This window comes from Chrysemys picta, chromosome 14 (assembly GCF_011386835.1).
Source record: "Chrysemys picta bellii isolate R12L10 chromosome 14, ASM1138683v2, whole genome shotgun sequence".
Taxonomy (NCBI): domain Eukaryota; kingdom Metazoa; phylum Chordata; order Testudines; family Emydidae; genus Chrysemys; species Chrysemys picta.
Window position 1 is genome coordinate 44038582 of NC_088804.1, and position 21961 is coordinate 44060542.

General features: G+C 48.3%; 2 protein-coding genes across 6 annotated transcripts in view; one reads left to right on the forward strand and one right to left on the reverse strand.

Annotated features, from left to right (window-relative positions):
• Window positions 1-21961, forward strand: part of ZFHX3 (zinc finger homeobox 3) — a 345739-nt gene that overhangs the window by 80714 nt on the left and 243064 nt on the right. The gene's annotated exons all lie outside the window — the stretch shown is intronic.
• Window positions 376-2643, reverse strand: LOC135975651 (uncharacterized). Its single transcript, XM_065567426.1, has 2 exons — window positions 1940-2643; window positions 376-945 (listed from the first exon to the last, which is right to left on the reverse strand). The coding sequence occupies exons 1-2, from the start codon at window positions 2514-2516 to the stop codon at window positions 470-472; spliced, it is 1053 nt and encodes a 350-aa protein (XP_065423498.1). The 5' UTR covers window positions 2517-2643; the 3' UTR covers window positions 376-469.

Here is a 21961-nt window from a genome sequence, read left to right on the forward strand (position 1 = left end):
GCTTGTTTCAACGGAGCCTGTCAACCCTCCTGATCGGGACTGTGTGTATGGGAGGTCTATTTGACTTTGTGGCAGGGGGAGGACGGTTACAGATCCCATGCTGTGTGGCTCTGTGATCCTGTCTAAGGACCGGCGCTTAAGATCTGTAACTGCCCTCCCCCGCCACAAAGTCACAGAGCAACCCACCCCCCCCAACATTACATCAAAACAACCTCCCAGACTAACCGGGGCAACTAGTCACTGCATCACTGCACTGTGTATGTGCCCTGCTGCTGTGCCTGCCCCCGACTATGTACCCTGCCAAAGGAGACTGTCCTGTCCAATTTCCAACCCCCTTTCCCCTCCTCCTCCAAAAGAACATGATTGAAACAGTAGTTAACAGAAACGAATTTTTTATTATCAACTACACATGGCATTGGGAGGTGAAACTTGGACGTGGGCTTGTGTCAGGCGGGAAGGAAAGAACTTTTCAAATTTTGGGAAATGAGAGCCTTCTGCTACTAGAGCTCTCTGCAGGGGTGGAGTGAGAGTTAGCAGGGACTCTGCCGCCTCTCCTTCTTTGCACTTTGGGTGAGGTGGGTATGGGACTTGGTGGCGGGGGAGGGCGGTTAGAGATGGACTGCAGCGGGGCTCTGTCCTCCTGCCTCCGTTCCTGCAGAACATCCACAAGGCGCCGGAGCGTGTCCGTTTGCTCCCTCAGTAGTCCAAGCAGCGTTTGAGTCGCCTGCTGGTCTTCCTGCCGCCACCTCTCCTCCCGATCCATGTTGGCTTGGTGCATTCGGGTCAAGTTCTCCCGCCACTGGGTCTGCTGTGCTGCCTGGGCTTGGGAAGAGGCCATAAGCTCAGAGAACATGTCCTCCCGTGTCCTCTTCTTCCTACGCCTAATCCGCGCTAGCCTCTGGGAGTGTGATTCCAGGCTAGGTTGTGAGACAGTCGCAGACGGGGCTGTGGAAATGGGAAAAAGGGAGTGAATTCCTCTGAAAGATAAATGTAGTTGTGAACAAAGAACATAGTCTTTCTCTGTGAACAAGACCATGCACAGCACCTTTCACATGCGCACTCAGCACAAGGTCGAATTCTCGGCCTTCGCATTCTGTGCCTGGGGTCTTGAACAGCACATTTGAGAAGCGAGGCAGCACAACGGAATTTCTGTTGCAGGCAGACATGGTAAGCCGTACACTTGTGGCAGTTTAAAACTTTTATATTACCACTGGCCTCATTTCACATTTAAATCAATGTCAGTCCCTGCTGCCAGCAATCCGGCAAGCGGGAACTCTGCCCCTGTCCCACCCCCTCGCGGCTGTCCCCGGGAATGATCCCTTTCGGCTGCCCCTCTCCCGCCTCCACCGCGTGGCTGCAAACCAGCGGTGACAGTTCTGTAAAGGAACGGGAAAGCAGTCCCAACACTAACATTCCCCTACCTAATTAAAAGCAGGTCACCATGGCCGACATCACCCTGATGAGGATCTCCGAGAGCGACAAAGAGAGAATGCTCCGGGAAAGCCTCCAAAGACCAGGGCCGTATGCCGCCCTGCTGTGCAGAGCAATGATCCCCGAGTACCTGATAATCTCGTGGCGCGGCAACGTGTCGTACTTCGGAGGACCCAATAAGGCCGCTCTCCCCAAGAACCTCATGCAACGGCTTTCAAGTTACCTCCAGGAGAGCTTCATCGAGATGTCCCAGGAGGATTACTGCTCTATCCCCGCACATATAGACCGCATTTTACTGTAGCTGCAGTAGCAGGGAATACACAGTAGAGCGGCTTGTGCAGGACAATCACTGAAAACCGGACATTGCTAGATTTCTTTTCAAAACTTGCACTGCCCCTTACTAAACCGTTAAGCGCCTAGGGCACACTAATCATGAACAACCCATTCTTTTAATTGTTAATATTCCTGTTTTGTTAAAAATAAATGTTTAGATGTTTACAACACTTACTGGCTGATCCTTCACCAGATTCTGTGTCCGGGGTAATGGCTGGGGACGCTTCGTAGGGGATCTCTGTAAGGGTGATGAAGAGATCCTGGCTGTCGGGGAAATCAGCGTTGTGAGAGCTGCCAACTGCCTCGCCCTCCTCATCTCCTTCCTCATCTTCCCCGTCCCCTAACATGTCTGAGGAACCGGCCGTGGACAGTATCCCATCCTCAGAGTCCACGGTCACTGGTGGGGTAGTGGTGGCGGCAGCACCGAGGATGGAATGCAGTGCCTCGTAGAAACGGGATGTCTGGGGATGGGATCCGGAGCGTCCGTTTGCCTCTTTGGTCTTCTGGTAGCCTTGTCTCAGCTCCTTGATTTTCACGCGGCACTGCGTTGCATCCCGGCTGTATCCTCTCTCTGCCATGTCTTTAGAGATCTTCTCGTAGATCTTTGCATTCCTTCTTTTGGATCGCAGCTCGGAAAGCACGGACTCATCGCCCCACACAGCGATGAGATCCAAGACTTCACGATCAGTCCATGCTGGGGCTCTCTTTCTATTCCCAGACTGCACGGCCATCACTGCTGGAGAGCTCTGCATCGTTGCCAGTGCTGCTGTGCTCGCCACGATGTCCAGACAGGAAATGAGATTCAAACTGGCCAGACAGGAAAAGGAATTCAAATTCAAATTTTCCCGGGGCTTTTCCTGTGTGGCTGGTCAGAGCATCCGAGCTCGCACTGCTGTCCAGAGCGTCAACAGAGTGGTGCACTGTGGGATAGCTCCCGGAGCTATTAGCGTCGATTTCCATCCACACCTAGCCTAATTCGACATGGCCATGTCGAATTTAGCGCTACTCCCCTCGTCGGGGAGGAGTACAGAAGTCGAATTAAAGAGACCTCTATGTCGAACTAAATAGCATCGCAGTGTGGACGGGTGCAGGGTTAATTCGATTTAACGGCGCTAACTTCGACATAAACGCCTAGTGTAGACCAGGCCTAACATTGTCATTGTGAGGCCAGAGAAGCTAAGTGGCTTGTCCGAGATCTCTCAGATCTCCTGAGCGTGTCAGTTGCTTTAACCACAAGGCCATCCTTCCTTTCTTCCCAGAATCCTAAAACACCTGGGATAGCTCCGTGGCCTGCTAAACCCAGGGTTGAGAGTTCAATCCTTGAGGGGGGCATTTAGGGATCTGGGGCAAAAATCTGGGGATTGGTCCTGCTTTGAGCAGGGGGTTGGACTAGATGACCTCCTGAGGTCCCCTCCAACCCTGATATTCTGTGATACCTCTGCTCTTTCAGCAGCTGTATCTCACACTTCTCCTCAGAGAGAGCCAGACTAGACAAAGTGCCCCCTGGGCAGCAGCCTTCAGCACTAGGTATCCTGGGGATGGCCTCCATGTAAATGCTTATGGTAAGTAGGGTTACCATATTTTGAGCCTCCAAAAGGAGGACACTCCACGGGGCCCCGCCCCTGCCCCAACTCCGCCCCTTCCCCAAAGTCCTCGCCCCAACTCCGCCCCCTCCCCTGCTTCCCGCGAACATTTGATTCGCGGGAAGCCTGAAGCAGGTAAGGGGGGTTTGGGGGGAGGAGGCGCGGCCCAGTCTGGCCCCCCCAGCGTCTCCAGCCTGGGTTGGCTCGGGCACTGGGGTGCCGGCCCCTGGCCCGGCCCCGCGCCCCCGGCCTGGCCACCGGCTCGGCACCGCCGACCACCGGCCTGGCCCAGCACCGCCGGACCCGAATGTCCCGATTTTCCCGGACATGTCCGGCTTTTTGGGATTTCCCCCCGGACGGGGATTTGGAGCCCAAAAAGCCGGACATGTCCGGGAAAATCCGGACGTATGGTAACCCTAATGGTAAGTGGATTATTGGGTGCCTTCCAAGGGTGCTGTCTTTGCTCCAGACTCAGCTCAGGTAAATAGAGAGCCACCAGAGGGCTTAGCGTGAAACCTGTGCAACGGAGGTGCCATTCTTTTTCCAGGTGGGACCCTCTGAGGTTTTCATTAACTGCTCTTTACAGGTGGGAGAATTGGGTAGGACCATTTCACTCCTGATTGGAAACTCCAGACTCTGCCCTCCACTCCCCCCAGCCCGTGAAGCTGTGGGAGGAGAATTTAGTGCCTGTTCAGTCCTTTAGTTTGCGCTCTTACTGACGGTGCATGGCTTGAGCCCTGTGCCTTCCAAGCAAGGGGTGAGCTGGTCTCTGTTGCTGCCTGGGTTTGGAGGGAGACTGAAGAATGGCGCTGGCGCCTGGCCCCTGCTGAGGATGGGGTGAGCTGCAGCTGCCTGACCCTGGGTGAAAAGTTCAAATCTGCATTTAAAAGGAGGAGAGCCATTAAGTGGCTGGGACAGTCTCCAGTCAAGTTGAAACGGTTTTTGTTTCAAAAAGACACTGAGCTGGCCTCTTGTTCAGACTCCATGCAGTCCTGCGTGCTTTGCCAGTATGCCACTGTTGCTGTTCTCAGTGGCCTCGGGCTGGCTGGGGAGCTTGGGTTTGTGTAGGGATAGAAACGGAACCCATGGCCTCATAGAATTGGGGCTCTGCTGGTGGCATTCAACTCCGAACCCATCTTTTGGTGGCGTTTCCCCTGAAGATCTAATCTTGTATTCTGTGCTTCTTGCACCTTTCTCTCTTACAAATCTCTGTGCAGTACAGATGATGCAATGTCTTTCCCCAGGCCACACAGCCCGCAGAAGTCAAGTACAGAACCCAGGTCCCCCAACTCCCTGGCCTGTGCTCGGACCACTAGACCAGGCTCCATGGCTTCACATTTGTTTAACCCGATGCATTGGCCAGCAGGCCTGAAGCATTCTCTCCCCCCCCCCCCCCCCGAATATATTAAACTGCTGGAGCTCCATGGTAACCTTGTGTGGGATTGCAGCCTTCCCCTCCCCCGCTTAATGTTCACAAATCCACACTGGGGCAGCCAGACATTAGTATGAGCAGGACTTGTCTCCATGGTGATTCAGCCTGCCCCACAAGAGGGGGCGGGGGGGGGGGGGCTGGAAGAGTCCTGTTTCTGTTATGTGCTAGCAGTTTGAAATGAGCTCCTGGGTGTTAGGAAGGAGTTGGGAAGCTCTGCATTTCCCTTCAGGCCAGACTGTCCCTCTTACTCCTGCTTAAATCAGAGCTTTCTCCCCTCTAAACAGCTCTGGTGTCTGGGAAACAGCAGGAGGGTCTTGGCTTGGTGTCCTGAGCCCTGTGGCAATGCCCTAATGGGGAAGAGTCTTGTTCTTTTTAGTCCTGATGCTCCCTCACTGAGATAGATGCTGCATTAGTTTCTTTCTCTTCCTACCCTTAAAAGTGCATTGGACTCTGCAGAGGATTTGAGTAGCACCTAGTAGATTTGGTTTGTTTACAAGCATTAGACAAATGTAAATAGTTTAGCTTCTCTCTTGACTATGAATGGAGATTAAGGAGGCGCCTAGGGTTTCATTCCTTCCTGCTCCATTCTGATGCTAACAGAAGTTGGTCTCTAATCTGTGAGGAGCAAGATACAGCCCTTGAACGTTAGGACTTTGCCTCCTGGACTACAGAGAAATGAGTTTCATGACCCTTATTCATATGGTGGGACCTGGTGCAGAGTCTGGGGAACAGAAGTCAGAGGAGATGTCTTTTTTCTGTGTTCACTCCAGCAGCTTCAGTATTTTAATTTTGGGGAAAGTCACCTGAGGGAGGACCGGAAGAGCTTTTCACCTAGAGCAAGTTGAAATTGTTAATTTTCAAAGGAAAAACTTTACTGTAGCAGAATCTGCAGTTCTTTGCTTTTTCACATGCTGAGTTTCCAGCTAGGTATCAACACAATGCGTTCTGTTGAGTGGTGTGGGGATTCCTGGCTTATCACGAGTAGATTGGAGAGGGAGAAAGGACTGGAACATGAAAGGTATCAACAGACTTCTTGTTAGATGTTTAGGCCATTGTGTACCTATTGTGAACCTTCTGGAAAAGGAAGCCCACTGTAAGAGTGCTCAGCTTTGAATATGTTCTGCATTGTCCTCATATTCTGGACAGTATTGAAGTCTGCAGCCAGATATTTGACCTGTCTCTTTTTTTGTAAGAAAGGGTGATGCACTTTGGAAACCACCAAAGTCCATGTAAGGCCTAGCTTGCACTAGCATTTTTACATATCTGCACCTGTGCACCTCCCCAAGAGGTAGCAGTTGTGAGCTCTAGTCGTTTGCAACATTGTCTCACTTTGTTCGGCAAACCTGATGAGGAGCAGCTGCACTGGTACTGTGGACAAGGTCTCTGCAACTTGGAGTTCCTAAACTGTGCCTCATAGAGTGGGAGTGTTGGTGATGCTTTTAAAAGCTGAAACCCAGTTTGCCTGTTGAATTCTAGTATTCCACCTCTCGGTTTTTGGATCAGTAGTACAAACGTGGCTGCATTAGGAGAATAGCTGGATTTCCTTTTCAATCTCAGTATGAGCACACCTTGCTTTTTGATTCCAGGAGTGGAAGCGAGCATCTCTGGAATGGTCCTCTCATAAGAATGTTCCTTGTCCAGTCAGAGGGAGTCAGTGGGAATTTTCTGACTACCAGATCAGCTTATAAATGAAACACTCTGGTTGCTGCATCAGGCCTGTTGGGGAGTTGTGTGATATTTCTGTTTGCAGATAGACGTTTGCCTGCTGCTTGCAAAAGTGCCTCTGAAATACTGGAGGGGGAGAAGTCTCCCGTTCTCAGCGTGGCAGTACTTGACATTACCATTTGGGGGCAGCAACTCCTCCTGGGGCTGCGCAGCTGAACCTTGTCTGAGGTCGTTGGTGCCAAGGTAGGGCAATTTAATTAGCGGAGCCTTTGTCACTAGTGAGTTATTTTTGTCTGGAAACACTTAAATACTGTTTACTCCTTGTCTCAACAAAATGCAAAACAGCTATTAGCAGATTTTTTTTTTTTTGGTATGAATCGGGCCAGTCAAAAAACAAGATGTGATTTCTCCCCCCTCTCCCCCCCTGGAACAAAAAAAATGCTCCCCTCATGTTGCTCCTGCTTGATGGTAGGGATGCTGTGCACCTTCTCTTCTGGACTTAATCCCCAGTTATCTGGTGCATAAGGTGCTGTTCCCTAGTGTGCTTCATGGTGTTCACATTCCTTCATCCTGTGCCAGGTCTCTGGTAGTGAGGGGTTCAATCTCCTCTCCTTTTCTACTTTTTGTAGGAACGAGGGCGGAAACGTTAATTTGACAAAATCCCCATTAGCACCAGTCTCCTGGGAGTTTGGGGTGGGGGGAGAGCTGGCAGTGTGAAGTCCTCTTCTCGTGAGCTGATGAGGAAGCTGAACCTGTGCCAAACCCAACGGGGGCCCCTGAATTTGGGACTGGAGTTTATTACATAAATATTCTCTGGTTCAAATCATACTGGTTGCAGGATGAGGGGTGGTTCCTGCCATAGAAACTATCACTGTGTTAAAGGTCTAAGGTACAGGGAGCCACTTGAAAAGGCTGAGAGTGGCATGTGAGAAAGCAAGTTAATTCTTAATCATATCTCATATATATGTATATATTAGCCTCCTTTGCAGCAGATATGTCTGCTGTAAAATGCTTAGTGTTGAGAGCCCGATTGGGCAGCACACACTAAATGTTCAAGCTCCTGCCTGCCTTTTTTCTTCAAACAATATCTTCTGGCTTCCAGATTTCTGATAAATTGATAAGAGGAATTGCGTGAGTCAATAGAGTTGTAGACACTTTGCCAATATAACCCTAGCGCTATTGATCTGCCAGTAAATTAAAGTCTTACTTAGAGGCTGCCGATATTTCTAATCTCCTGCTTCGCCAATTACAACCTTCCTGCTACCTGGAAAAGAGAGTGAAAGGGAGATGGGGCTTTTGAATTTTGCTGCTGTTGAGCTAGCCTGTTGATGAGGCAGGAGGAAAGGGAGTGAGGTGGAGGGGGTGGGTGAGTTGGGGACTAGCTAGCAGTACCTCAGACATCAGTTGTTGAGTTCCCCTCTGTGCATGAGTTTTATTAGTGAAAAGAACCCTCTACTTCAGTTTAATAGTGAATCTGTCACTCACCTCTCCAGGAGTCCTATGTAAGGCTCCCCCTAGGTAAGGCTTTCTTATGCTATTTATTTCTCTTCACCCAAACACTTGGGGGAACACTGCCTGGTGAATAATGTAGAACATAGCATGACCACATCGCTAGTCTTCAGTTCCGTGTTTAGGATCCTCTCCCTATCTGTGTTGAGTTAGAAGAATAGCTATTTCTCTCGCCCTCGCCCCCTCCATTAATTCTCTTTCATGAGTTAGAAATTGGACGGGTTGAGATATGAAACCATGGCTTTGCTGTGGTGGTGGGAAGGAGGGGGAATGGGACCTTGCAGGTCTTGCCAGAAGAGGCAGAGCAGTGAAGAGAAGTGATACATTTCTGGAAAGAAGGAAATGTGGAAAACCTTTTGTGCCCTGGTCAGTCTGTCTCTCCCCTCTGTGCCCTCTTGCCTGCTTGTTTGAAGTTGGGCAACAATAACAGTTGCTTTCAGATGTCCGAGGAGGAACAATGGGATCATAGAGCTCCCTGCCGTGGCTCCCACTCTCCGTGCTGATGGTTTCAGCCGATCATTTGTCCGATAAGCTCCTTTCAAGTCTCGTTTCTGTTTGAAAGTCCGCAGTTGGCTTTGGGAAGAAATCTCCAGATAAACGCTGTGTTCTTTCTAATACCCCAGAGCGAAAATCAATGGGAGGGATAATTCCTTCCCTTGTCCTACACAGACTTTCGTGTGTTTGTGCCTCCAGCAGCACCTATTCAATAAATAAAGAAAAGGGAAAAGCCCTCCCTTTGGTGCTGTTTGGGGGCAGACTGGCTTCTGCTGAGGGTGCCCCTGATGTGCAGAGCAGTATGGTCTTGGGAGAGGCTTCCTCAAACAATGTTTGCTATTAGTGTTTTGTTGATGGTTGGCTGCAAGTGCGACATAGGTGCAGATCTGGGGGCGAGTGCTGCAGGGCTGCTTACACAAAGTAGTGGTGTGATCTAGGCGATGTAGGCTCTAGTCTCGACCGAGGTCACGCAGTGTCTAAGCCAAGTGATGTTAATCTCGTCCTATTTCCACATCTGTAGTAAAATGAGGCTACTCACCCATTCTTGTAAAGTGGTGGAGTAGCACCTGCATCATATCCTCATTATTGTACACTCTGTTTGGGGTGCTCCAGGCAGTGAGGAGGAGACCAGCATTGCCAACCCCAAATGCTCAAAAATCATGAGTTAGGCTCACCAAAAATCAGGAGATGAAGTAAAAATAGTAGATTTGGTGTTTTTTATTTGCCTTCTGCTTGTTGAGTCTCTAGGCTGCACTGGGGTCATATTTTGAAGCATTCTCCACAGCCACAAGGGCTAGAAACGTACTTTTTTCTATAAGAATGAAGGCTGAAATCATCACCTATCCACTTGACTCCAGGACTTGGAGCTTTAAGGAAAACAATTATCTTGAGACTTATGACAAAATCATGAGAGATGGCAAGACTGGAGACCTGTTGTAGTGCTTATTGTGGTGGCTGAAATCCCTGTTTGAGAGCACAGCATGAATTACCAGAAATATCCTGGTGTGGCTGAAATTTTATCTGTTGGAAGAAAAGTTAAAGTCTGTGTCAGCCTGGGACATGAATGTGTTTATAAAGATCTGTGTTTCTAAAGTGAGGTTACTTGCCTGGCTCTCTCTGTGCAGATCACATTGGTTGTTGGACATTGTGCCTTCACTGATGATGAGAACTTTACAATGAAGACTTTAACCACTTCAGCTGTTACTGATTTGTCATGGAGGCACTACAAGTCCTATCCGAGGTGCGGAGCTGCAGTGGGGGCACAGTCACAGAGAGTGCCTGTTTGTAGGGAAAATGGGACATCGAAACTGGCTCTACACCAAGATTTTTCTTCAAATTTCCAACAGCTGTACTTCCAGTAGTAGCAACAGTGGGCACGCAGACATAGGCAGGGCACCAGTATTTTGACCACCAAGTTGCCTAGTCCTGCTTGGAAGAGGCCAGTAGTACCCTTTTTACCCTAGGATTCCCAGGATTTCTCTCTTTAAAGCAGCTTCAGTGGCAGTGCAATGCTGGGAAATGGAAGAAAAATCCTATAGTGTGGAGGAGCCCAGGAAGAGGGAAATGTTTGGCCAGAGTCTGCTATTGAGAGTTTGGAGAGGTGGGGACTGACTGACTCTCTCCTTTGTACATTGTATTGTGTGAGGTGTTTGACTCTTGCTCACGTCTGGTGGTGGTGACGCCCTGGCATAGATGCAGACTGGAAGTTGCTTACTAAAACCACAAACTTTATTGTAGCAACTTGTTAATGTTCAATTACCCAAATAGTGGGTGCTCTGAAGCAGTGAAAGGACATCCTGAACGCTATGCACTGCTTTTTGCCTTCTGTTGTCCTGATCCATACAGCAGAAACCTAGAAGGGGCTAGAAAGTATTTTTACTAACCTAAACTGGTGCACAGCAATTAGCACGATAAGAACTTTCAGCTCCTTTTTTTTTTTTCCTCCGCACCCTGGGGTGTGATGTGACTGGAGAAATAGGGCTCCAGTGGCTGCATGATAGATGGCTCACGTGGGTAGGAGAACAAATCTGTGTGGCTTCTCCTGCCTATTTTCCCCCTGGCTTATTCAGTACTAAGGCCAGGGGCACAGTGTCATTTGTCAGAACCAAACCCAGCAGCTGGCACTGTTGCTGGATTCTGTTGGATTTGCTTTGTCTTGTGGTCTGGCCCTTGCAATAGCTTCTGCCTCATAAGAGAGAGGTCGGATTTAAAACTCCTTTAGGCTGTGGGAGGAGTCTAGGTTTGGGTTTTTTTGTGCCGCCCTCTTTACTTGATCATTTGGACAATATTCCTATCTAATCTCCACAGGTGAGGGGGGGAGGGGGAAAGGCGGGTGTGGATATGCTACTTCAAGATGCTTTTGTGGGCATGTGGCTCAAAATGGCTTTAACTTTAATAATAAAAAAAAAACTAAGTTCAACAAAAGTCTTGGAATGTTTGAATTGCCAGACTGGAACTTCGTCTAGTCCGATATGCTGTTTCTGACTGGCCCATGCCTGGTGCTTCAGAGGAAGATGCAAGGACATCATTGTAGACCGCTATGGAATAACCTACCCAAGGGGGAAGTGTCGTCATCCTAACCCTCAGCATTTAGATGTTGGCTTATACTCTGAAGCAGGAGGGTTTATATCCTTTTAAAAGATCTCTTATCCTGCTTAATGCAACCTCTACTACATGTTTTGAATCCTCCTAATTTCTTGGATTCAGAGATGGTGGTGAGTTTCATAAGCTAATTATATTTTGCTTTTCGATTTCATTGACCATCCACTTGATTTTGTAGTATGGGATAGGAGTGCCTCTTATAGCCTCTCTATCAATCATTATTTTTTCATACATCTATCTTGTTTTCTCTTACTCATCCCTCTCTAAACAGTCTCAATCTTTTACGCCTTTCCTCAAATAGATGCCCACCCAGAACCTCCACAATTTGTATCCTTTGTCTCTGCTCCCTCTCTTTCTGCCACACTCTTTTTGAGATAGCGTGACCAGAACTGAACACAGTACACCTCTACCCCGATATAATGTGACCTGATATAACACGGTAAAATAGCGGGGAGCCCCGGGCCCTTTAAAGTGCCGCTCGAGCCCCGCTGCTTTACCGCATTATATCCAAATTTGTGTGGAGCGCTGGGCGGGGCTCTGGCAGCCGGGCTCGGGCAGGGATTTAAAGGGCCAGAGGCTCCCACTGCGGGGAGCCCCGGGCCCTTTAAAGCGCTGCCTGAGTCCTGCTGCCGACGCTCCGGCGGTGATTTAAAGGGCCCGGGGCTCCCCGCAGCAGCTGAAGCACCGGGCCCTTTAAATAACTGCCGGGGAAGCCAGTCCAGTTCGGCATGGTGTACCGGCTCTTGCCGGTATGCCGTACCAGCCTATACCCGATATAATGTGGTCGCACCTATAAGGCGGTGAGATTTTTTGGGCTCCCAAGGACTGCATTATATCGGGGTAGAGGTGTATTCCAAGTGAGAGAGTTCTATGATGCCATTATAACATCCGTTTTTTCTATCCTGTTCCTAATCATCCTAACATTTTCTTTGCCTTTCTGGCCACAGCTGCATGTAGAGCAGAGGCTTTCATTGAGTTGTCCACAGTGATATCCAGATCTTTCCTGAGAGTCCACAGTTAATTAAAAACCCAGCAATGTGTGTGAGTAGTTCATATAAATTCTTCCAGTGTGCATCACCTTGCTACTGTCAACATTGATTCACTGTTCACCCCTCTTCCAAGATCACTAATATATTAAAAAAACACTAGTCTTAGTATGTAACCTTGTGGCTCCCACTGTTAACTTATTGTCGCATTGAAAATTAATCATTTATTCCTGCTCTGTTTCTTCACTTATTCATTTGTGTTTTACCTTCCAAATAGCATGGAAATTAGGATTAAATTTAAATTCAGGAATTTAGGAAAAAATAGTTAATATCAGATATCTGGTTTAAAATAGGCTCCAAGGACTAGGCTAAAATGTATTAGACTTAATGTGATCAGTTTCACACTGCTCACTCTTGCCTTATAGCTTCCACTTGCATTAAGTACTTAAATAGGAACATGTACAGTGGATCTAGAATGCTGATATGCAGAAAAGGAGAAAGGAATTGTGTGGGGTGTGTGTGTCTGTCCCCTAAGTGACCTGTGCTGGCACAGCCTGTAAAATATTGCCCCTGGTGGCCTAGCAGTGGTCTGGTGGTGAGCTCTGAAGAGTGCCAGACGCCCAGCAGTGTATTAAACACTAGTTGAGTACAGGAGGGCAGCATATCACAGGAGAGAGATAAGCAAAGTTCTCTGATTGTGGATCAATAAAGGTTAGTGACATCATATATCCAAGTGAGAGAACCTGCTTTCTGCAGAGCTATTTATCAGATTGCAGGCTGGGACAGAGTTAACCTTTTCCTACCCAGATATCAGTTCTTCATCTGACTCCAAACAGGATAACCTCCCTCTTGGCAACAGAAGAGTCTCTGACCTCGCCTTCCTAATCCTGGAGATAGCCTGATGTGAGGATGACTCTGGCTTACACCTGGAAACGGGCAGGGTTCAACTCTGAACAGGCCTCAACGTTGTTTGACCCTACGTCCGGCTGGCACTACCCTAATGGCATGCTGGAGTGTTGGGATGTGAAACCCTGCGCAGCTGAGAGTCCTGGCACTATTTAGTGTCCATTATTAACCTTCCATTCTCTTGTCACCAATTCACCATTATTTTGTGCCAGGAAGGGAGCTGGAGCTGCTGGACAAACACCAGGTGTAGGTGGCAGCAGACGCTAGTTGCACTGGGTAAAAGTCTAACATTAGGCTGTGAAGCTGAGCCCCAATGGAGTGTCTGGCTGTGAGGAATATGAAGCCGTTTCCCAGGCTAGTCCAAGTTTCCAGCACAGAGCTGTGGAGGAATTGTGTGCAGCATTTCCCTGAACAGTTCTGCTACCCTGGTGGTGTGCGCTGCTTAGGGTGACCATAAGTGGCTACTTTTTAAGCAGTCTAGTCACAGTGGACATCAGCGGTGCTTTGCAGATGAATGAAAGGGCAGGCCTCTGCCCTGAGAAGGCTACAACCTGAGTTAGACATAACACAGCAAAGTGGGATGAAGGTGGGAGGATGGCTAATTCCCCCAATGAGCCTGAATTTCTAGAAAGGAAATACCCGTTTTCTGTAGCAGAGGCTGAGATTTTATCCATAAAGACTTGTGCTTGCTTTTTGTTTCTGCTGTGATTTATTGCTGGAAGAGAAGGCCCTTGTCTGTGATTATTTCTTTTGGCTGTGCCCGACAATACATTGAGGGCAATGCCAGTTATGTGTCCTAGTGGGCTGGGGGATGATTCTAGCCCAGGCTAATGGGCTGATGTCCAAGCGGAAAGTGTATTTTCAATGAGGAAGTGCTGAGATATTAGTGGAGCTTGGATTACTGTGTGATTGTGCTGTCAATACTGCTGTATTGAGTCTGAGAGAGCCTGCACAACACAGGGAAACACTTAGCTCACTAGTGCTGCTTATTGAGAAGCCAATAGCAATTTACGTGCTGACACTTGACATCAAATCCATTCCCAGAGGTGCAGCTCCTACTAAACCATTGCCAAGCTCTCCTTTAGACCTGCCTCCCTACCTTAGCTTTAAATGTGCAGTTGGGAGGGAATAAATGAGATTACGTCACTTTCTTGTGGGCAGGCATGCATGGAAAAAAGGAGAATGTCTTTTTAAGTTAGTACCTCTTCTCTCCCCCTTACTCCTTTGCCGTGCTCTCCTCGCACAGTCAGGAGCTAGGATGTACTCCTCTAAACCCTAGGATGTGAGGGAAATCTTTACCCTTCACGTGGGATTCAACATCTGTAAAAATGTATCTCCTCTTCCACGCCTGTGTGATGTAGAGGCACAGAGAATGTGGGGAGGTTAGAACTGCTGCTCTGTTGTGGGGGAGGGAGAAAAGGAGTGCCTGGGATCTATGGAGTGGCTGGATTTCTTCCTGCCACGCTTCCCTCCTCCTGTGGGACAGGGACACGTGCCCTGACATGCTCATTCTCATTTTTTGGGGAGTGCTCATTGCAACACAGCACTCACAGTGCAGTAGGAACTTTACAGACAAATACCAAGTCCAGGTCCTTTGCCTGAAGAGGTAACTCTCTAAAGGTACAATAAACAAAGTAATGGAGGAGATGTGATGGAATCCCTGATCAAGTAGTACAGGAGTACTTGTGGCACCTTAGAGACTAACAAATTTATTAGAGCATAAGCTTTCGTGGACTACAGCCCACTTCTTCGGATGCATAGAAGTGGGCTGTAGTCCACGAAAGCTTATGCTCTAATAAATTTGTTAGTCTCTAAGGTGCCACAAGTACTCCTGTTCTTCTTTTTGCGTATACAGACTAACACGGCTGCTACTCTGAAACCTGATCAAGTAGTGATATTAGGTGATCTGAAAATGGGCCCTATTCCCTTGTCATGCTTCTTTAAAGCTACATAAACTCCTGAAATGCTTAAAATCTAGTTAGGAATACCAGTCCAATCTTTCCTCTTTCTGCAAGAGGTCATTTGGAGGATTCAGATAATGTAAGTGGAGCGCTTTCTTGCTCCCTAATTGAAGGGAGAAGTGTTTGAAACTAAGGGTGCTTCTTCCAGCTTTTCTGTTTTGACTTATTTAACTCAGCTGACTGACAAAGAGCTTTAAACTGTCTGAATAAAAATCTCTTCCATTGTACTCTGCTCAGGTGTCACTTAGCGCCAGAGTTGGTGTTATCCCCTTAGTTGTTCAGTTGTTTATAGGCCTTCCAGGATGGGTAGGACAGAGGAAACCTGAATTCTGAATGTAATAATGAAGCAGAACAAAAACATTTTTGTTGGATGAAGACATTTTGGACTGTTTTTTTTAAATCCTACAGGAGCAAAGATGATGCGCATGCTGTCTTTCTGATTTCAGATCACACTTACGCATGTCTGTCTAGCTCCATGCTTTCTGTTGGTATGTTTTTTACATTTAACTCTTTTTTTACCTGCAGGGTGTGGAGGAGAGGAGTCAGCTTTCCTCTTACCTTAAAGCAGCTTGCAGCTGCACATCAGCAGCACCTGGCAGAATGGTGTCTGTCTACTTTGGAGGCAGGGAACGCAATGAGTCCAGTTGGTAGAACAGCTGGAATTCCTGTTGAGAAGGAGAATCGGTTCACAAATTGAATAAAACTGTTTAGAGGGTTGAGAAGTAACAAATACAAGGAAGTTGGAGTTCAGAGCTCCTGCTAGCTACTTAATTCACTTCAGGCAGCCTGCTCTGGTCTTTGGGGCATATCTGCCTGGATGTTTTCACTCTGTTTTTAATGTGAATTTGTTTTAAAATGGCCTTAGAAAAAGGGAATCAGACTAGAAGTGAAAGGCAGGCAGCAGCTCCCTGGATTGCCTGCACCTGTACTGAACCTTCTCTGTCTCTTCCAATTGAGATGAGTGCCTGTGGTCCCATTGCATAGCATATAATGTAGCTTATTGGCTGTGTCCGACATTGACCTCTCTGCTTTAAATGTAGCTTCCCGGCCAGTAGGATGCATGCTGTCTCCCTTGGTTCTGATTCAAGCCCAGACCTCACATCTAGATTGACATGGCCCTGCCTAGGAGGGGATTCTCTGAGCTCCAGAGCCAGAATAAACAGGAAGTGCTGGCTCTGAAAACTTGTTGCTGTCTGCCTGGTGGCTTTAACCAGAAGATGATGGTGATGTGACAGCCAGAGTCCATGGTATGTTGGCTGGGGAAATGGCAATTCACAGTCGGCATTTTGGCACTGTCGTCAGAGTGCAGTTGGAAAGACAGGGTCTCTAGCACAAAATAAAATAGGCTGCAGGATTAGATTTTTACTGGTAAACATTGATTTCACTGTACACACACACAAACCAGAAAAAGAATTTCCATAGATGATTGAAATTTACAAATAGGCAAAGTAAGAAGAATCCTGCTTGAGAACTAATTAGTTTGATTTGAGGATATTTATTTTGTGAACATCACATGTCAAAATATACAGTTAGTGGTTTAATGGTTATAAAGCATTAACTTTGTGAATCTCATTGTCTACTGTCATTAAATAATTCTGACCCCCATGATTTCCTGCAACTGTGAATTTAAATAAATAGAAATAAAAAGCTTAAACTTCATAATTTTGCATAATGGTGAAAATTTTAATGACTGAAAAAATGCTTTAAAATACATCAATATTATCTGTAAAATTATATAAAAGTGAATTCTGCCAAACATAACAAGATTGGGTGATATGAGAACATAGGAGCAGTGGCATGGGTTTCCTGAGGGTGAGGGAGTGCAGGGCAGAGGGAAAGGGGTATCTGGAGTGAGGAGAGGCTAAGAGCCAGAGTTTCGAAAGCCTGTGTATGCTCACGCTGCCTTATGTGCTTTTCTTTGCCCTCAGAATGACACTTGGGTACATAAAGGCATTTAAAAACCATTGGGTTATCGGAAAATTAGGCCTGAGAAGTATATCCAAGAACAGCATGCACAAATTGAAGAGAGGCTGTAGGGAGCAGAGACTGCTTTAATGCCTGTTTGTGTGTATCTCTACTCCCCTTCCTCCGCTTCTGGTCCCGGAAGGGAAGAGAGCAGTCGAGGCATCGCTAGCCTGGTCTTTCTTAGGAATACAAATATTAACTGTCAGACAGTTGGATAAGAAACTAAATCAAAGATAAAATGCTCTACCCAGTTGGCTTCTTCTCCTGCAAAAGAAATAGGGGAAAGTAGAAAAGGTAAGTTGTAAACTAATAAGCTGTTACTGCACATACACTAGTGTGGATTGAAGCTTATATGGTGACTGCTGGAATGGTATCTCCCAGAAGCTGGACTCACTAAGGCAGTGGTTCTCAACCAGGGGCACGCAGAGGTTTTCCAGGGAGTACATCAGCTCATCTAGAGATTTGCCTAGTTTTACAACAGGCGACATAAAAAGCACTAGTGAAATCAGTACAAACTACTCTTTCATTCAGACAGCGACTTGTTTATACTGCTCTGTATGCTATACACTGAAATGCAAGTACAATATTTATATTCCAATCCATTTATTTTATAATTATACGGTTAAAAATGAAAAATAAGCAATTTCAGTAATCGTGCATGGTGTTATTTTTTTGTATTTTTATGTCTGATTTTGTAAACAAGTAATTTTGAAATGAGTGAAACTTGGGGTACGCAAGACAAATCAGATCCCTGAAAGGGGTCAGGGCCGGCTCCAGGCACCAGCCTAGCAAGCAGGTGCCTGGGGCGGCCAATAAAGAGGGGGGCGGCACGTCCGGCCCTTTCGGCGGCAATTCGGCAGCGGGGCAGTCACTCCCTCTGGGAGCAAAGGACCTGCCGCCGCGATCACAGGTATTTTTTTTGCATTGTATGGGGCGGCAAAAATGCTAGAGCCGGCCCTGAAAGGGGTAGAGTCATCTGGAAAGTTTGAGAGCCACTGCACTAAGGAAGTGGGGGAGGGGGGAATATCTAATTGAATTTGTGTTGTCCTGTAAATTTTCTAGTCACTTAGGATATGGTATTATGCGAACAGGCCATTGATATGCTAGGGGCTGCTGTACACCTGCCAATGGCTAGGGCAAAGTGTGGGCTGAAAGGTTTGTGGGTGCAGCTGATTCCAGTGGTCACCCCATTGGTATGCTGTCCCTCTCCCATATTCCTCCTGAGAATAAACTTGCCGCTTGTTTCTGGAGCATCCCTTCCCAACCTGCTCTGACTCCATCCACAGCACCCCAGCCATCCTCTTTTGAGCAAAAGTGGCTGAGTCAGCAACCAGTGGAGGGCTGCTTGGTGGCTGCTTCCATCTGTGTCCGCCAGAATCACAACTAGCCCATTGCTACTGTTGACCTTCTGCAGCGCTAAAGTTGGTTCCTAAGGGGACTCGTGCCCTCTCTATGCGTTATCAGCTGCCCCCTTTGAAAACCCTTTCCTTGATGGACTTGCTCAAGGTCATGCAACAAGTCAGTGACAGCTGAAATTCCTAGCTCTACCTGTTAAATACTGCTGAGGCCTTGTCTGCACATGACAAACTTATCTGGCCATAGTTCTGTCACTTAGTGGTTAAAAAAAATGACACCACTGTAGCTATACCAGTGTGAGCCTTAGCGTAGATGCACTTACCCCGGGTATGCTGTTGCCAGTATAGCTTCTGTCTCTCGGGAAATGTTCTAAACAATGCCAGCATAAGCACTTTTACACCAGTATAAACTGTGTCTGCACTCTCAGGGGTTGCGGGTATACCTTTACCACTATATTTATGTCCGCACACTTTTTTGGTGCAGACAAGGCCCGGAAACTGTGAAAGAGGGGAGAACCAGTGGAGTGGTCCCCCACTAGGGGCAGGAAGGGAAAAGTTAGGTTTTCTCTGCTTTGAATGTTCTTGTCATGTTGCTGAAAAGACCCTAAGCCAGCTCTTGGTTTTTAGCTGTCCCTAGAAGAGGTCAGGCAAGGTCACTTGCCCACGTATCGTATTTACTTGGTTCAGTAAAAAACAAGTCCCTGTAATTTGGAAGGATTATGATGATTTTGCCCAATGCTGAACTCTTGACAAATGTAGAAGAGGAGAGAATCCCTGTCCCAAAGACTGCAATCTAAATATACAAGACAGATCTAGTAGAGGAAAGGGCTGCACCGTCCAGGCAAAGTGAGGTGTGCAGATGGCATGTAACCGTGATGTGTATGTGTGTGTGTGTGTGTTGTCTCTCATGGGGGATTTGATGGGGAAGGGTTTAGCTAAATAGAAAGAAAAGAAGGTGGGGAGAGGAGGTTGAGCTAACAATCAGCCCCAAAGAGCATGTTCCGAGTAAAAATGCAGCAAGCAGGCTGTCATCAGTGTATCCTGCTTCAAGTGCTTCTGGAGTTGCTGTGCCAGCTGCTGTCTCTGGCTGACTCCTCCCTGCAGTTTGTCCCCTGAGCCGCAGCGGTGGGGGTGGGGCAATCTGCGTGGTCCTAGTGGCCCTATTTTAGCAGGGCTTGAGGCCCGTGGGTGATCGATGCCATTCCAAGCAGCAGGCTGTGCTGTAGTCTGGGCAAAGGACGATCTGTGAGAATGTTTTAAAGCAAAACCAGGCAGGAGGTGAGTTCCCAAGTGTCACGTGGGACACATGGGGTGAGCTGGGAAGTGCCTTGTCAATCAACAGTGGCTCTTGAAGAGCATCTCTAAAGAGGCCGGTACTGTTTTGGCAGGCCCAGGGCTACAACCCAAGAGCTCAAGGGCTAGAGGTAGAAAGCAAGGCCAAACGAAGGGGGTTTCGGGGCTCTGACAGAGATGTTACGAGCCCTTCCTAGCAAAAGGAACACCACAAAGTGTTGATCTGCTCAGAGCCTGGCTCCGTCACTCTTCAGAATAAGACTGTTCCTCAGGGCAATGGGGACTCATGCCAGCAAAGTTCCTGTGCAGATCTTCCTTCTCCAGAGCACATGAAAAGTGCTCACCTCGTGCTGTAAATGCGAACTCTGTGGAACAGAGGGTAACCAGAGATCTAGTACAGACAGGTAAATCACTCTTCTCTGTGCTTGTGAGCATGGTTGGGAGGGTTGTGGGGAGGTGTGTGCCCCTCTCGCCTGCAATCATAGGCTGGTGGAGTTTGTGCTCGTCTTCCCAACCATGGGGGTTGGGGTGCTGGGGGACTGTTGACATGACTGGTGAGGTGCATGCCACACAAGCACAGTGGGTTTTTGATGTGAGTTTAGCATAGGTGATGAGGGTGGCAGGGGGAATCCTTTGATAAGGAGCCATGGCACTTGAAATACACATGCAAGTGCAGTTTCTAAAGGGTCACTTGAGAGTATCCCTCTGTCTGTTCTCAGCTGAGGACTCATATTAAGGTGCCTGTTGAAATGGAGTACTGTAGCGGGGCACAGACTCACCACAGCAGCACCTCCTGCTGGTTGGTTTGAGAATTAGCTCTTCCAGCAGTGCGTCTTTGCTAGTGGTGTCTCGCCCACCATTTACTCCCTCGGTCTCCCCTGTCCTCGCAGTCGGACCCACGTCACTCCTGGACCGCGGCATCCGTTTCTGGACACTGCCCTCCAGCTGCGCCCGCTCTGCACCCCCCCTTCTGGGGGACCGGCAGTTTCTGGTTCTATCACTCGCCTCAGTGGTTCACTGCAGTCCTCAGTCTAGCCCCTTTCCCCAAGGGCAAACTGCAGCCTGGCTTAGCCACTCACCACTGGCAAATGGGGGGGGGAAAGAAGAAGGGGCCCAGGCCCGCTCACTACTCTGGGCCCCGACCCAGGGACCGTCTAGCGGCAGCCACTTACTGCCCTCCTCCAACTCTCCTCTACTGCCTGCTTCCCCTGGGCCCCAGCACCTTCTCTGCCCCTTTGTGTCAGGGCCCCAGTCTGGCAGTCATCAGCCCTGAGCTCCCCCAGCCTCTGCTGACCCTGCCCAGCTCTGCTCTGTCTTAGGTGCTTCTCTAAGAGCCAGTTCTTCTCCCTTTGCCCTCCAGGGAGAGACTCAGCTCCTCTCTGCCCTGCAGCTTTCATATAGGGCCCAGCCTGGCCCTGATAGGTTGCTTTCAACCCTCCACTTGATTGGCTTCCAATAAGCCCTTCCATGATTGGCTGGGGCTCTGTGCAGCACCTCTGGCTTGCTCCAACTCCTTCCATGTCAGAGTGGGGCAGTTGCCCCACTGCAAGTACAAGTACAGTGTTGCTCCACAGTAGATACCCGGAGGTAACCTCTGCATACTCCTAGTGTTTGGATGCACTCACGCTTTTAAAAAGCAATGCCTTTGGGAGCCTCATGATGGCACTGAATGTTCAAAGCTGATGACGAGACCATGCCATTCCCAGCTCATTCCTTTCCACAACTACTTGTAGGTGTAAGGATCTTCACCCTGTCTAGAATCTTGGTTTAGTTTTTCACCAGACTTCTAGCTGCTTAATGACTCTGAATTGTGGATTGTGACTGGAGCCTTTGTGCAATACGTTTATCAAGCTGGACAAGCTTCAGCTTGGTTCTGGGGCATTGTCAGATTTGGACCTCAAAAAGACTGTTTCATGCTTCTGTCTTGCTGGAGTTAGTTCTGTATGTGTGTGCCTTAAGGAATGATGTGCTGTGGACACATGTTCAGTGTGCTTTACCTTTTCAAGCCTCAGGTTTACTGGCACTCTTCGCTCCTGTGAGTGCTGATGGACAGTGTCTGCAATGCTCAACCTCAACAGGTTATGGAGTAAGGCACTCAGAATTTATCTAGACTTTGTGTAGCTTTTAGAGACTAGCTTAAAAGGAATGCTGCTTCCATGTAATTCTATCAAAATAGGTTAGTTTAAACCAGTGGTCTCAAACCTTTTTACACCCAAGATCACTTTTTGAATTGAAGTGCAACAGGATCTACCCCTACCCCGAGGCCCCGCCCTGCTCACTCCACCCCCCCCCCCATTGCTTGTTCTCCCCCACCCTCGCTCATTTTCACCAGGCTGGGACAAGGGGTTGGGTTCAGGAAGGGGGTGCAGGCTCTGGTCTGGGGCCAAGCGGTTCGGAGTGTGGGAGGGGGCTCTGGGTTGAGCCTGGGGCAGGGGGTTGGGGTGCA